We start from the raw sequence: 13,628 nt of genomic DNA, 5'->3' as shown, positions 1-13,628 counted from the left end.
AACAATTTTGGACTAGTGAGGTATTACCAGTAGACTCGTTTTTTACCTTTTAATGTGCCTAAAACCAGGGTTCCTGATTAATATTAGGATAACATCGTCATTTATTGGGTGTTTCAGAGAGTAACGGTTTCTCTAATGTTATTTCCAGACTCTAAAATAGAGCTCAAGCTTGAGAAGAGAGAACCACTAAAGGGCAGAGCAAAGACTCCGGTAACACTCAAGCAAAGAAGAGTTGAGCACAACCAGGTATCTTTAGTTTTATTTTAATCACCGTGTACAGGTATAAATAACCTCCTGACAACACTAATCCGTGTTTTAGTCTTTAATTGTTGACACCCAGATTCCAGCACGTTCAATAAATTTAATTCTGTTGTTAAATGATACTAAAAATCTAAACTTTATGGGTTTTGTCAGTAGTGTAGCCTGCAATTACGGCAAAAGCAACTTTTTAATAAATGTCTCATTTGTGTTTGAGTCTGTGCTAAACGTAGTTCAAAACCAGTTATACAGCATTTTGAAAGAAATATTTTAAAAGTTGGAAATATCTAGACACTTTTGATACAATTTCTTTAAAAAGCAATAGAAGGGTTTTATATTTGTGTCTTTGTCTCTAGATTTTTGACTTTGATTTTGTGTTTGCCTGTCTTGTCTTCTGTGATTCTTCCCTAAACTCAGATGCTAGTCTGGTCCTAAGACTACAGTTTTCTTTCCTTATGTCAGATGAAAATTTACCTTTTCTATTGTGGGAGAGGCATTTCAGTTTTTCAAAAGGGAAATGTAGGAAACTAAGGAGAAAATAAGCATAGGTGTAAATGAACAGAGAACAAATTATTGACTAACCTAGTATTGTTTACAGAGAACAAATTATTGACTAACATAGCATTGATTTGGCTGATGCTTTATAAGACAGCTATTCCTAGAGTCATTTTCCTTACCCTTACTATGTTTAGCTGGAAGATTTGTCTAGTTGGTTATCTTTTCCATCTCCTGTTTGTCACTTTTTTTGTTTGTTTGTGATGAAGTTTTGTTCTTGTCATCCAGGCTGGAGTGCAGTGGCGTGATCCCAGCTCACTGCAACCTCCAACCCTGCCGGGCTCAAGCGATTCTCCTGCCACAGCCTCCCAAGTAGCTGAGATTACAGGCACGTGCCACCACGCCCAGCTAATTTTTGTATTTTTAGTAGAGGCGGGGTTTCACTGTGTTGGCCAGGCTGGCCTCGAACTCCTGACCTCAGGTGAGCCACCTGCATCAGCCTCCCAAAGTGCTGGGATTACAGGCGTGAGCCACTGCTCCCGGCCTGTTTGTTGTTTTAAAATTAAATCCTTAGAGGAGTTATTCTTGATTCCTTAAGCCAAGTCTCTCTCTTCATTTGATGTAGTTGATAAGTTGAATTTCAGAACCGTTTGTTAGAAATGAGCTTTGTTACAAAAACGTACAGAGCATTGAATAAATGAAGATTTTGTTAACATAGAACCAAATACTGGAATACATATTTTATTGCCCTTTTATGTAGTAGTCCTAACAAATAGCTTCAGGAGCATGCTGAAGAATAAGGAAATAACAAGAGAACTTAGGAAAATTTGGTGAAGCACACTGAAACCGACAAGCATGGAGAATTTTGGTCCAGAGTTTGAAGTGAAGATGATGTGGTGCCAGCAAGAGCATGTGACTGATCAGATACTAGGTTAAAAGAAGGGGAGGAGACATAGTATTAAAGATGGTCTAAGGGATAATTGAGTTGACGAATCTAAACTGAGGGGCAGAATAGTCAAAGGAGTGTAAGTTTAGATGACAGGCAGAGTTAGACAGTGGCTTTATTGCAGAAAATTTAAAACATGTAGAAGAGTGGAGGAAGAGTTTAATGACCCTCCAGTCATAGATGTGCCGCAGTTGTCAGGGTTTTACCAGTCTGGTTTCATCACCCCACACTCTCCAGCTTTTTAAATTACTTTTTTTTTGAGACGGAGTCTCACTGTATCGCCCAGGCTGGAGTGCAATGGCACAATCTCGGCTTACTTGCAACCTCCGCCTCCTGGGTTCAAGCAGTTTTCCTGGTTCAGCCTCCTGAGTAGCTGGGATTACAGGCTCCCGCCACCATGCCTGGCTAGTTTTTGTATTTTTAGTAGAGAACAGGTTTTCACCATGTTGGCCAAGCTGGTCTCGAACTCCTGACCTCAAGTGAGCCACCTGCCGTGGCCTCCCAGATTGCTGGGATTACAAGCATGAGCCACTGCGCCCGGCCTTAAATTCCTTTTGATTTTTTTTGTTTTGCTTTGTCCTGGAGTATATTAAAGCAATCTTTGACATGTTTCACACATTAAAAAGTCAGCATTGTAGCATATATCTCTGAAAGATAAGTGCCGTTCCAGTGACAATGCCAATATCACACGTAATAAGATTAATAATTTATTCGTGTCTAATTCATGTTTAAATTCCTCTAGTTTCAGTAATGTTTCATTTATGATTATGTTGTTCAAATCAGGATCCAAACAGGATCCACATATCTGGTTTGATTTTTGGTTGTTTTTCTCTCTCAAGTCTGTAGCTATTACCACTGTAACTGTTTCTCTTCCCTCCATTTATTTGGTGAAGAAACTAGGTCATTACAGAATTTCCCAACATTCTGGATTTGTTAGGTTGCTTCTTTATGTCATTTAATTAGCTTCTGTATTCGCTGCATTTCCTGTAGAGTGGGTTAGATCTGTAGTGAGGGTATGTAGTAAACCTTTCTGTGATAGAAATTTTTTATATCTGTGCTATCCATTACAGTAGCCACTAGCTATTGAATACTTGAATGGTGACTGGTGGGGCTGAGAAACTCTCAGTTTTTCTTTGTTGTTGTTTTTGTTGTTTTGAGATGGAGTTTCACTCTTTTGCCCAGGCTGGTACGATCTCAGCTCACCACAACCTCTGCCTCCCAGGTTCAAGCGATTCTCCTGCCTCAGCCTCCTGAGTAGCTGGGATTACAGGCATGTGCCACCACACCCGGCTAATTTTGTGTTTTTAGTAGAGACGGGGTTTCTCCATGTTGGTCAGGCTGGTCTCAAACTCCCGACCTCAGGTGATCCATCCGCCTCAGCCTCCCAAAGTGCTAGGATTACAGGCGTGAGCCACTGTGCCCGACTGAAACGATGTTTTAATTTTAATTAAATTTAAATGGCCTCATGTGGCTAGTGGCCTACCATATTGGACGGCACAGATCCAGGGGGTTGGTCAGATCCACGTTCAGTTTCTTTCACAAGAATACTTAATAAATGATATTGTGGCCTTCCTGTTACATCGTTTCAGGAGGTATAGAATGTCTTTCTGACGATGCTAAAATTAGTAATTGATTTAGGTGTTGAAAGCTTAATCTATCTGTTACAAAGTTCCACATTGCCCTTTCATTTAATGTTTCTAACAGTCATTGATGATGATTGCCTAGGTCTATTATTTTGAGGTTTTTTATGTATTGGATTTATGATCAGTTACAGTCATCATTCTTTTTTGATGTTCACATTGCGCCATCTCTAGCCATTAGGAATTACTAAGTTGGTTCCTGTATTTTTTAATTTCTTCCCCCATTTATCTTTGATATTTGATAGTTCCTTGTTTTCTGGAACAGTAAGACATCCCAGGCTCGTGTATGCTTCCTGCGTCATACCTGGAATCAGCCATGTTTCCAAGGAACCCTGATCCTTTTAATAGAAAATATTATTTGGGGCCGGGCGCGGTGGCTCAAGCCTGTAATCCCAGCACTTTGGGAGGCCGAGACGGGCGGATCACGAGGTCAGGAGATCGAGACCATCCTGGCTAACACGGTGAAACCCCGTCTCTACTAAAAAATACAAAAAACTAGCCGGGCGAGGTGGCTGGTGCCTGTAGTCCCAGCTACTCGGGAGGCTGAGGCAGGAGAATAGCGTAAACCCGGGAGGCGGAGCTTGCAGTGAGCTGAGATCCGGCCACTGCACTCCAGTCTGGGCGACAGAGCGAGACTCCGTCTCAAAAAAAAAAAAAAAGAAAATACTATTTGGAAGCAACAATTTGGATGCTGACATGTTCATTCCTAGTGGCTGTCATTGTTTCTGGGTCTTTTCAGTAGGTAGTGCTAGGTAAATCATGAATTAATGTAAATCATGAATAAATGGTGAAATTTCAAATTTTTAAATACAGGCTAATTTTGGGCATTATACTTGTATCTTTTTTATCTTATGCTGAATATCTTGGTTCTTCAAATGATATTATTACTTACGTAAGTATCACATGTATGTGTTTCTAAATAATACGGTATTACTAGTAACAATAAGGCTGTTAAATGCAATTTGGGATTTTGTTTTTCTTGTCTTTAGGACATATCCCACTAGAATGTAAAGTCAAAATACTGTACTTAAAGTCACTTGAAGTAATTTTTGTCTTTGTGTCATGCAGCCACCAACTTAATAGATTTTTTTTGTTCTCTAATACTAGGATTTTTTTTTATTATTATTTTTTAATTGTGTTGAGAGTATAATATAGTTTTATATAGACAAAATAAGGTAGAGTTGGAATTCTGGCTTCTGTCCTTTTCCCTTCCATCTATAGATAACCATTTTTATTAAGTTTTGATTATATTTTGTTTCTTTTTGAAAATACAAGTAAATATATAGATTTTTATATGCTCCCCTTTTACATAAAATGCAGCCTGCTTTGTACATTTCCATTTTTAACCTAAACACATATCCTTGAGATCACTCCATATAAGAATGTAGCCATCTTCCTCATTGCTTTGTACAACTGCATTTTATGTGTTGCATTTTATGGATGTACTGTAATTTATTTAACCACTCTCCATTTGGTGAATATTTGAGTTGTTTTCAGCTGTATGTTATTATGAATAATGCGAGGATGAACCATAGAGCAACATTTTGCATGTGTCATTGCATATTTTTTGCCAGTTTATCTTGGGGAAGCCTACAAGTGAAATTGCTAGGTAATTTCACCATTACATTTCTCTGCATATGAGTTGAAGCATTTTGCATTCCCACCCGCAATGTTTGAAAGTACTGTTCTCAAATGGAGGAATATGAGGCTGGTGTTTTTTGTTGTTGTTGTTTTTTAATAAAGTTAGTATGAGTAACCATATTGGTCATGTTTTACTTAAATTGATAGTGAGGCCTTTAAGATGGCTTTTACTTATCTCAGGAGCTTTAGAAATTATATATTCACAGACCCTGATGATATTCGATCTAATTGGTTATGGTAGTTGGGGGCATTTGCTTTTTTTTTTTTCTCTCCTTGATGGTACTGTGCCACAAGGATTGAGAATCTCAGATTATACTACTACCTTTCCTTCTATTCAAATAGTAGGGAATTTGACTATTAAAAAGCACATACTCTGGTCAGGCACAGTGGCTCACGCCTATAATCCCAGCACTTCGGGAGGCCCAGGTGGGTGGATCACCTGAGGTCAGGAGACCAGCCTGGCCAACATGGCGAAACCCCGTCTCTACTAAAAATACGAAAAATTCAGCTAAGCATGCTGGTGCGTGCCTGTAATCCCAGCTACTCAGGAGGGTGAGGCAGGAGAATCGCTTGAACCTCGCAGGTGGAGGTTGCCGTGAGCCGAGATTGCGCCATTGTACTCTGGCCTGGGCAACAGAGCGAGATTCTGTCTCAAAAAATAAAAATAAGAAAGCAGTTACTCTGTGTATGTCTGTAATTTGTTTACAGATTTATCTTTTGACAATAATTTTGCATTCAGCAAATATTTCCTAGTTGATAGGATAAGGAACCCAGAGATTCAGATTGTAACTTAAAACTCTTATAATGTCAATTCTAAATATAGATAAATACAAAACAATGATTTATGAGACTATGTCTGTAACTTTTGGGGTTTTGGAAGTATTACTTCTAGCCATTTAGGCGTATTTATTGGATGACCACTCCTGTCACAGGATTAAAGTTTGAAAAAAAAATCTGTCTTTAAATTTAATAGACACTGACTTGGACATAAAACCATCAGTAATCTAGGTTAAATATTAGCGTGAAAGCAGAAGTGACAACAGAAGCACACTCTACTATAATACTGATCATTGACCAATGTTCTCTAGTTAAAAGAATTTAAAAGAATCATCTGGTAATAGCGGCTTCAAAACTGAAAACCTTGCTACTTGGAATGTGGAATTTCGGGCCCTACCCAAGAGCTACAGAATCAGAATCTGCATTTAACAAAAGCTTCAAGTGATTGATAGGCACATTACAATTTAAGAAGAACTGATCTAATGGGTTTTAAACTAGTATGTAAGAAATGCTGGATTTTTAAAAATGAGGAATGATCAGTGAAACGTAGAAATTAATCTGAGACTGAGAATCTGAGACAGCTGTTTTCTATCTTGCTGTAGTGACATGGATAGCGTTGAGATTTGAAAGTGACATTAGGCTTCCATGTTCATTAAAGAGTGACCACAGGGTTTTTGTGGCTACCTAATTTTGTATCTGTTTCCAAGAAAAGTTTGACACTTGAGAATTTTTTAGTTCAAGTAAGCTATGTGTGGGATTATAATTTAAACTGAGTCTACAAAAATGATTCTAACCATATGAAAATAATGTTTAGTCTATGCTAACAATTACAAAAGTTTGTATTTTTGTTCTAAAAGGAAACTGACTTATAATAGATGACTTTCTTGTAAGTCATGATCAGTCTGCTTTTTGTTTAGTCAGAGATGTATCTCCAATACTAGAACCAAATAGCAGAGAGTCAAAAAGGGAACTGGTGATAGTTGATGTGCTTTTTTTTCCCATCATTTTTATAATTTGTGAGCTACTATAGGTGGATTCTTTAGTGTATTTTACCACTTTTTAAGTGTTTTCTGATGCCTAAATATCAGTTCAATTAATACATTTAGGAATATTTTGAGGGCATAGCATCGTTTGTAAATGCTGGCATTTGGAGACTTATTTCCTGGCTTCTCAGTGTGCCAGTATGGCCGTTATAAAAGTATTTGGTGTTAGAATATGACTTTTTAATGTGTTGATGCTTGAATAGAGCTATTCTCAAGCTGGAGTAACTGAAACTGAATGGACAAGTGGATCTTCAAAAGGCGGACCTCTGCAGGCATTAACTAGGGAATCTACAAGAGGGTCAAGAAGAACTCCAAGGAAAAGGGTGATGCAAGGCTTATTCCTTAGAATTGGGTTTTCAGATTGGTAGGGTTTTAGTATTATTTTATATTTATTGTTTTTGTTTTGTTTTCAAACTAACAGGTGGAAACTTCAGAACATTTTCGTATAGATGGTCCAGTAATTTCAGAGAGTACTCCCATAGCTGAAACTATAATGGCTTCAAGCAACGAATCCTTAGTAAATATGTTTCATAAACTATACAAGTGGTATTCTTTGTAAATTACCCTTTAATTGGAAATGGGGAGGTGGTGAATTTTCGCAAATCTCAAATTTACATTTTTTTTAACAATTTTAAACGGATTTTCCCCATGTAGTTCTGAATTTTAGGATTTTCCTATAATATCCAATTTATGTAAAGAAATCTAATTCATTGTACAAGAAAGTATAAGGATATTTTTTGTTAAAATATTTGAAGAATGAGGCTTCACATGTGAGGCACTAAGTTGTGTTTGTAGGCTCTGTTGCTTAAATCTTTACTAAGGGAAAATTTCTAATATTACAGAGATAAAATATCTTTCTTTTCTTTTTAAGTGTCTGTGTTATGTTTGGATAATTCTGAGTCTGAATAATTTGAATCTTGGCAGGTTGTCAATAGGGTGACTGGAAATTTCAAGCATGCATCTCCTATTCTGCCAATCACTGAATTCTCAGACATACCCAGAAGAGCACCAAAGAAACCATTGACAAGAGCTGAAGTAAATGAATACAATTTAGATCGATGCTATCATTGATCTTTCACAGAGGAAATATTTCTATTTGTTTTTTGTTTTTTTTTTGGAGTGGGAGGGAGCAGAGCTTTCTTTGTTGGGTGGAGTGTGTAAATATGCATAAATTATTTTAAGGACACTTTTATTAGTGAAAACAGAAATTAACTAATATAGTATGACATGCTAATACTATCCTCTTGCCACTGTATCCCTCTTAAGTTCCAGTTTTCAAGGGAGTGGTCATTTGTGTTCTGCTTATAATATGTTCTGTTTGTCGTGGATGCAAGTTTGAAAGTGCTGCTGGGCTGTGAGGGAGGCTACACTTTATTTTGTTGACGGGTCAAATAAGATACTTTAAGATAACTTTATATGGTGCTGGAATGGGTTAACTCTTGTATAAGCTTGAAAGTACTAACTGCATGATGCATTTTAATTTGAATGAATCTTTACAAAAGGAGCTGAAACATTATTTTGTTCTGGACATAAAGGTAAACAGCAAAACAAGCTAAACATTATTTTATTTTTTTTTAATTTGGGCATATTTCATTGACTATAATTTTAAAACATAAAATTTGCTAAAGGTTCATGTTAATTGAGTATCTTCTGTATTTTATCTTTTACTACAGAATTCTTAATAAATGAAGAAACAATATACTTTTTGTTATTATTGGAAACAGAGTCTTGCTCCGTTACCCAGGCTGGAGTGCAGTGGCGTGATCTCAGCTCACTGCAACCTCTGCCTCCTGGGTTCAAGCGATTCTCCTGCCTCAGCTTCCTGAGTAGCTGGGATTACAGGTGCCCGCCACCACGCCCAGCTAATTTTTGTATTTTTAGTAGAGACAGGGTTTCACCATGTTGGTCAGGCTGGTCTCAAACTCCTGACCTCAGGTCCACCCGCCTCAGCCTCCGAAAGTACTGGGATTACAGGTGTGAGCCACCGTGCCTGGCCCAACGATATACTTTAATAGTAAAAAACAGAAAATCAGTGAGGGAATTAGCATTGCCATGTTAGATTACTGAATTTTTCCCCCCAGTTATTTGAATGTGTAGCAGTTTTTCCACTCCAATAACCACATATATAAGGTATCTTCAAGAAATTTGAAGTTTTTCAAATTTGAAATTTGAAATTCCAAGAGCCTTGGAAGCATGTGGATACCTAGGTATTAATTTAGAAATGGCAGTTGTAAAATCTGTGATAGATGGAAGGGCATTTTGTTCTCTAAAACTTACTATTTATGTTTTAATTATTGCACGTTTACACTAAATTTTAACTTGTGGTTGTTTGTTTGTTTCTTATTAGGTGGGAGAAAAAACAGAGGAAAGAAGAGTAGAAAGGGATATTCTTAAGGAAATGTTCCCCTATGAAGCATCTACACCAACAGGAATTAGGTATTCAGATACATTGAAACAAGTACTAGCGTATTCTAGTAGGGAATCTTTATTTTTAATTATTCATCGCAAAGTTACTGTACCTCTGCTCAGAATTAAGCTGTTCTTTTGGAGCCAGGTGCAGTGGTACATGCCTATAGTCCCAGCTACTCAAGAGACTAAGGCAGGTGGATCGCTTGAGCCCAGAGTTCAAGACCGGTCTGGGCAACATAATGAGATTCTGTCTACTCCCTGACTCTTAAATAAATAAGAGAATGAACTGTTCTTTTGGGAGCAGTTTAATTCCCCTAAGCCCACCAGTAAATATTCTTGGAAGTTGAATGAGTTTCAAAATTGCAGTTGGTAAATGGAGGATTTTAAATAAATCATTTACTTACTACTTAATTTATATGTTAAAATCTAAATGAAAATCTAGTGAGAAATACTTTTTCCCCCTGAATTTCTCTTTAATAATTGAAAAGACTGTGTATATATATCTTAATTTTTAACTGAAAGAAACACAACCAAAACTATGTTTTGTTTTTCCTCTTTACTCCTAAACATTAGCTTTGAAGAGCCTTTCAGAAGGCAGTTTAGTGACTATTTATCAGTGTTCTGAATATTCTTTTCTAATAAAGGATGCATCTAACTTTTTTTTTTTTTTTTTTTGAGACATTGTCTTACTCTTGTTGCCCAGGCTGGAGTGCAGTGACACTATCTCAGCTCACTATAACCTCCACCTCCCAGGTTCAAGCAGTCCTCCCCGCTCAGCCTCCCGAGTAGCTGGAATTGCACCCACCATCATGCCTGGCTAATTTTTGTATTTTTGTAGAGACAGGGTTTCACCATGTTGGCCAGGCTGGTCTTGAACTCCTGACTTCAGGTGATCCGCCCACCTCAGCCTCCCAAAGTGCTGGGATTAACAGGCGTGAGCCACCACACCTGGCCCATCTTTTAAAATAGAAAATGTGTAGAAGTTTTAAATAGGCTGACTGACCTCACTGCTTTGTATGTATCAATTTTCTCTACTGTTATCTCAGGGAATGTGCTTGGAATTAGGAGTGGCAATGACATTTTATGTTATTTCTCTAAATCATGCCTTTATCTAAAATTATTTTTCTCTTCCTCCTTTCACTCCCAACAGTGCTAGTTGCCGCAGACCAATCAAAGGGGCTGCAGGCCGGCCATTAGAACTCAGTGATTTCAGGATGGAGGAGTCTTTTTCATCTAAATATGTTCCTAAGTATGTTCCCTTGGCAGATGTCAAGTCAGAAAAGACAAAAAAGGGACGCTCCATTCCCGTATGGATAAAAATTTTGCTCTTTGTTATTGTGGCAGTTTTTTTGTTTTTGGTCTATCAAGCTATGGAAACCAACCAAGTAAATCCCTTCTCTAATTTTCTTCATGTTGACCCTAGAAAATCCAACTGAATGGTATCTCTTTGGCACATTCAACTTGGTCTCCTATTTTTAATAACTGTGTTGAAAAACATTTGTGTACACTTGTTGACTCCAAGAACTAAAAATAATGTGATTTTGCCTCAATAAATGTAGTATTTCATTGAAAAGCAAACAAAATATATAGGAATGGACTTCATTAAAATGTTTTTGAACTTTGGACTAGTAGGAGATCACTTTGTGCCATATGAATAATCTTTTTTAGCTCTGGAACTTTTTGTAGGCTTTATTTTTTTAATGTGAGCATCTTATTTCATTTTTGAAAAAATGTATATGTTTTTTGTGTATTTGGGAAACAAGAAGGGCGAAACATGGTAGTGTAATGTGAAGCTACACATTTAAATACTTAGAATTCTTACAGAAAAGATTTTAAGAATTATTCTCTGCTGAATAAAAACTACAAATATGTGAAACATAATGAAATTCAGTAAGAGGAAAAGTAACTCGGTTGTACTTTTTGTAACTGCAACAAAGTTTGATGGTGTTTATGAGGAAAAGTACAGCAATAATCTCTTCTGTAACCTTTATTAATAGTAATATTCTTGTAGCCCTGTCATACTCACTTTTTAAGACACAGTATCATGAAAGTCCTACTTCAGTGAGACCCATTTACATACAGTAGATTTTTAGCAGAGATCCTTTAGTGTAACATACATATTTTAGAGAATTGTTAGCTGGCTATACATGTTTTGAAAAGCTGTTTGGCTAGCTATAAGGCTATAATTGGAAATTTGTATTTTTTATTTACAGCAAAACATTTATTCAGTCATCCAGTTTGCTACCAAAATACGTTTTAGATAAGTGTGTGTATGTTTGTTTAGAAGTTAGAAATTGTAAACACTGGTCTTATGTTTCATTTGGATTCATTATTGCATTGTCTTGTTACCAGAAACAAATTTTGCCAGGCTTTTTTTGCCTTATATTTCCTAGCATAATTTGATTAGAAAGTACAAAATGGGCTGGGCGCGGTGGCTCACGCCTGTAATCCCAGCACTTTGGGAGGCCAAGGCGGGTGGATCACGAGGTCAAGAGATCAAGACCATCCTGGCCAACATGGTGAAACCCCGTCTCTACTAAAAATACAAAAAAAAATAGTTGGGTGTGGTGGTGCACGCCTGTAGTCCCATCTACTAGGGAGACTGAGGCAGGAGAATCATGTGAACCCAGGAGACGGAGGTTGCAGTGAGCCAAGATTACATCACTGCGTTCCAGCCTGGCGACAGAGCGAGACTCCATCTCAAAAAAAAAGAAAGTACAAAAAGGACTTGCTTTTATATCATAAGCAGTAGTTAATAAAGTTGTATACTCTGAATAAGAGATGGGCATTATGATTTTTTTTTTTTTGAGATGGAGTCTTGCTCTTGTCACCCAGGCTGTAGTGCAGTGGCACGATCTGGACTCAGTGCAACCTCTGCCTCCCAGGTTCAAGCAAGTTTCCTGCCTCGGCAGAGTGGGGGTTTCACAATGTTGGCCAGGCTGGTCTCGAACTCCTGGCCTCAAGTGATCTGCCTGCCTCAGCTTCCCAAAGTGCTGGGATTACAGGTGTGAGCCACTGCACCCGACCGGCATTATGATTTTGTGTACTCTTGAAATGGTTATCTTTGTGGTTTTTTTTTTTTTTTTTTTTTTTTTTTGCTGAAACTTACCTCATGAATAACTTGGTTACGTAAAGTAGTAAGTAGGTGATTAAAATTTCAATAGAATCAAATAAGACAAAAATTTTAAACTGACTTCAGTTTCAACTTTACAGTCATTGGCCATAAAGCACACTAAAAATGTAAGTTATTTTTAAATACATCTGAAATAAAAATACTTATTAAAAAGGAAGAAGCTGAAGATGTATATTTAGACCAGCACGCAATTTTGATTTCAATTAGCCTTATTCTGATATTTAGCTTTTAGATCTTTCGTACACATTTTCATGTACTTTGCAGTTGAGACCAGAAAGACTTGTAGGTCTTTCTGCAGAATGAGTGGGTCCTTCTGCAAAGTGAGTGGGAAACTTACTCCTAGATCAGAAATGTTTGCCTGTCTGAGTAAAAGTGTTTCTTTGAGATGAGCCATAGAAGGGGCACCTTTTACCCAACTTTTCTTTGTTTTTAAACTTTGTTTCCCATACTGTTTTCAGCCTTTTGTTTATAATTAGAAATTGTGAGAAGCTTCATTTAGTGTTTAAAAATGTGGGAAGGTAAATCAGACTTAACATGTATGTAAGATCAATTCACTTAAAAGTATGGTCCAAATAGCAAAAATAGGACCAGTTGAAACATGTAGTCATTTTTTAAAAACATGTACTTGGTCTTTTGTGTGTGTCTGTTTTATTCCATTAGAATAAATGTGTCCTTGATGTAAATGCAAAGCATTTCTTCCTGATTCAATTGTAGATGTAGACTTTACAATATAATTCAATAATAAAAAGTAATTAACCTCTAGTTTTGTCGTTGCAATAAATGGTTTTCAGATAGCATAAACTGTGATTTCTGGATAACATTTCTTATGTGGTATTATGGATTATTGTGTTTTATTTCAGTCTGTTCATATGTCTTACTTCTTATCATTATAATCAGGTTCTCATTTATTCAAAGGTAAGCAATGTGTCACAATTGTACTCACAGAATGACATTAAGAAGTGCTCCAAGGCACCTCTCCCACACTTGGTTCCTTTTCCCCACCAGTTTTACCGCCTTTAGTATTTACCTATGACCCTTAGGATTGTTAGTCTTGCTTTGAGACTAAGCCAGTGTCACTGTGATATGTCATGGAGCTGTGCTCACAAGATGAAAGTGCCATTATGTCTTCGTCATTCATGTGTCCCAGAGGTGTTTCTCAAGGTAGTATAGACACCATAATTAATAAGAAAGCAAATCACATCAAAGACTTAAAACAACAAGTTTTATTCATGCTTACCATGTGCCTGGGTACTTTTCTGTGTGCTTAATATGTATTCCCTCAATCC

The 13,628-nt window shown here is 37.1% G+C and overlaps 1 protein-coding gene across 4 annotated transcripts in view; it reads left to right on the top strand.

Moving 5' to 3' along the window:
- The window catches only part of LOC105463356 (thymopoietin), a 37,151-nt gene extending 24,047 nt beyond the window's left edge, over positions 1-13,104 (top strand). The window contains exons 4-9 of one of the 4 annotated variants that reach the window (XM_011710393.3): positions 149-246; positions 7,004-7,123; positions 7,222-7,317; positions 7,725-7,835; positions 9,148-9,236; positions 10,360-13,104. In XM_011710393.3, the coding sequence (XP_011708695.1) occupies positions 149-246; positions 7,004-7,123; positions 7,222-7,317; positions 7,725-7,835; positions 9,148-9,236; positions 10,360-10,645 (800 nt within the window). In that variant the 3' untranslated portion in view covers positions 10,646-13,104. The remainder of the gene's footprint in view (positions 1-148; positions 247-7,003; positions 7,124-7,221; positions 7,318-7,724; positions 7,836-9,147; positions 9,237-10,359) is intronic. The other 3 variants (XM_071071265.1, XM_011710395.3, XM_011710396.3) reach the window with 3 other exon arrangements.
- The last annotated feature ends 524 nt before the right edge of the window (positions 13,105-13,628 follow it).

Source organism: Macaca nemestrina, chromosome 10, assembly GCF_043159975.1.
Source record: "Macaca nemestrina isolate mMacNem1 chromosome 10, mMacNem.hap1, whole genome shotgun sequence".
Classification (NCBI taxonomy): domain Eukaryota; kingdom Metazoa; phylum Chordata; class Mammalia; order Primates; family Cercopithecidae; genus Macaca; species Macaca nemestrina.
This window is presented reverse-complemented; position numbering and strand designations above follow the sequence as displayed.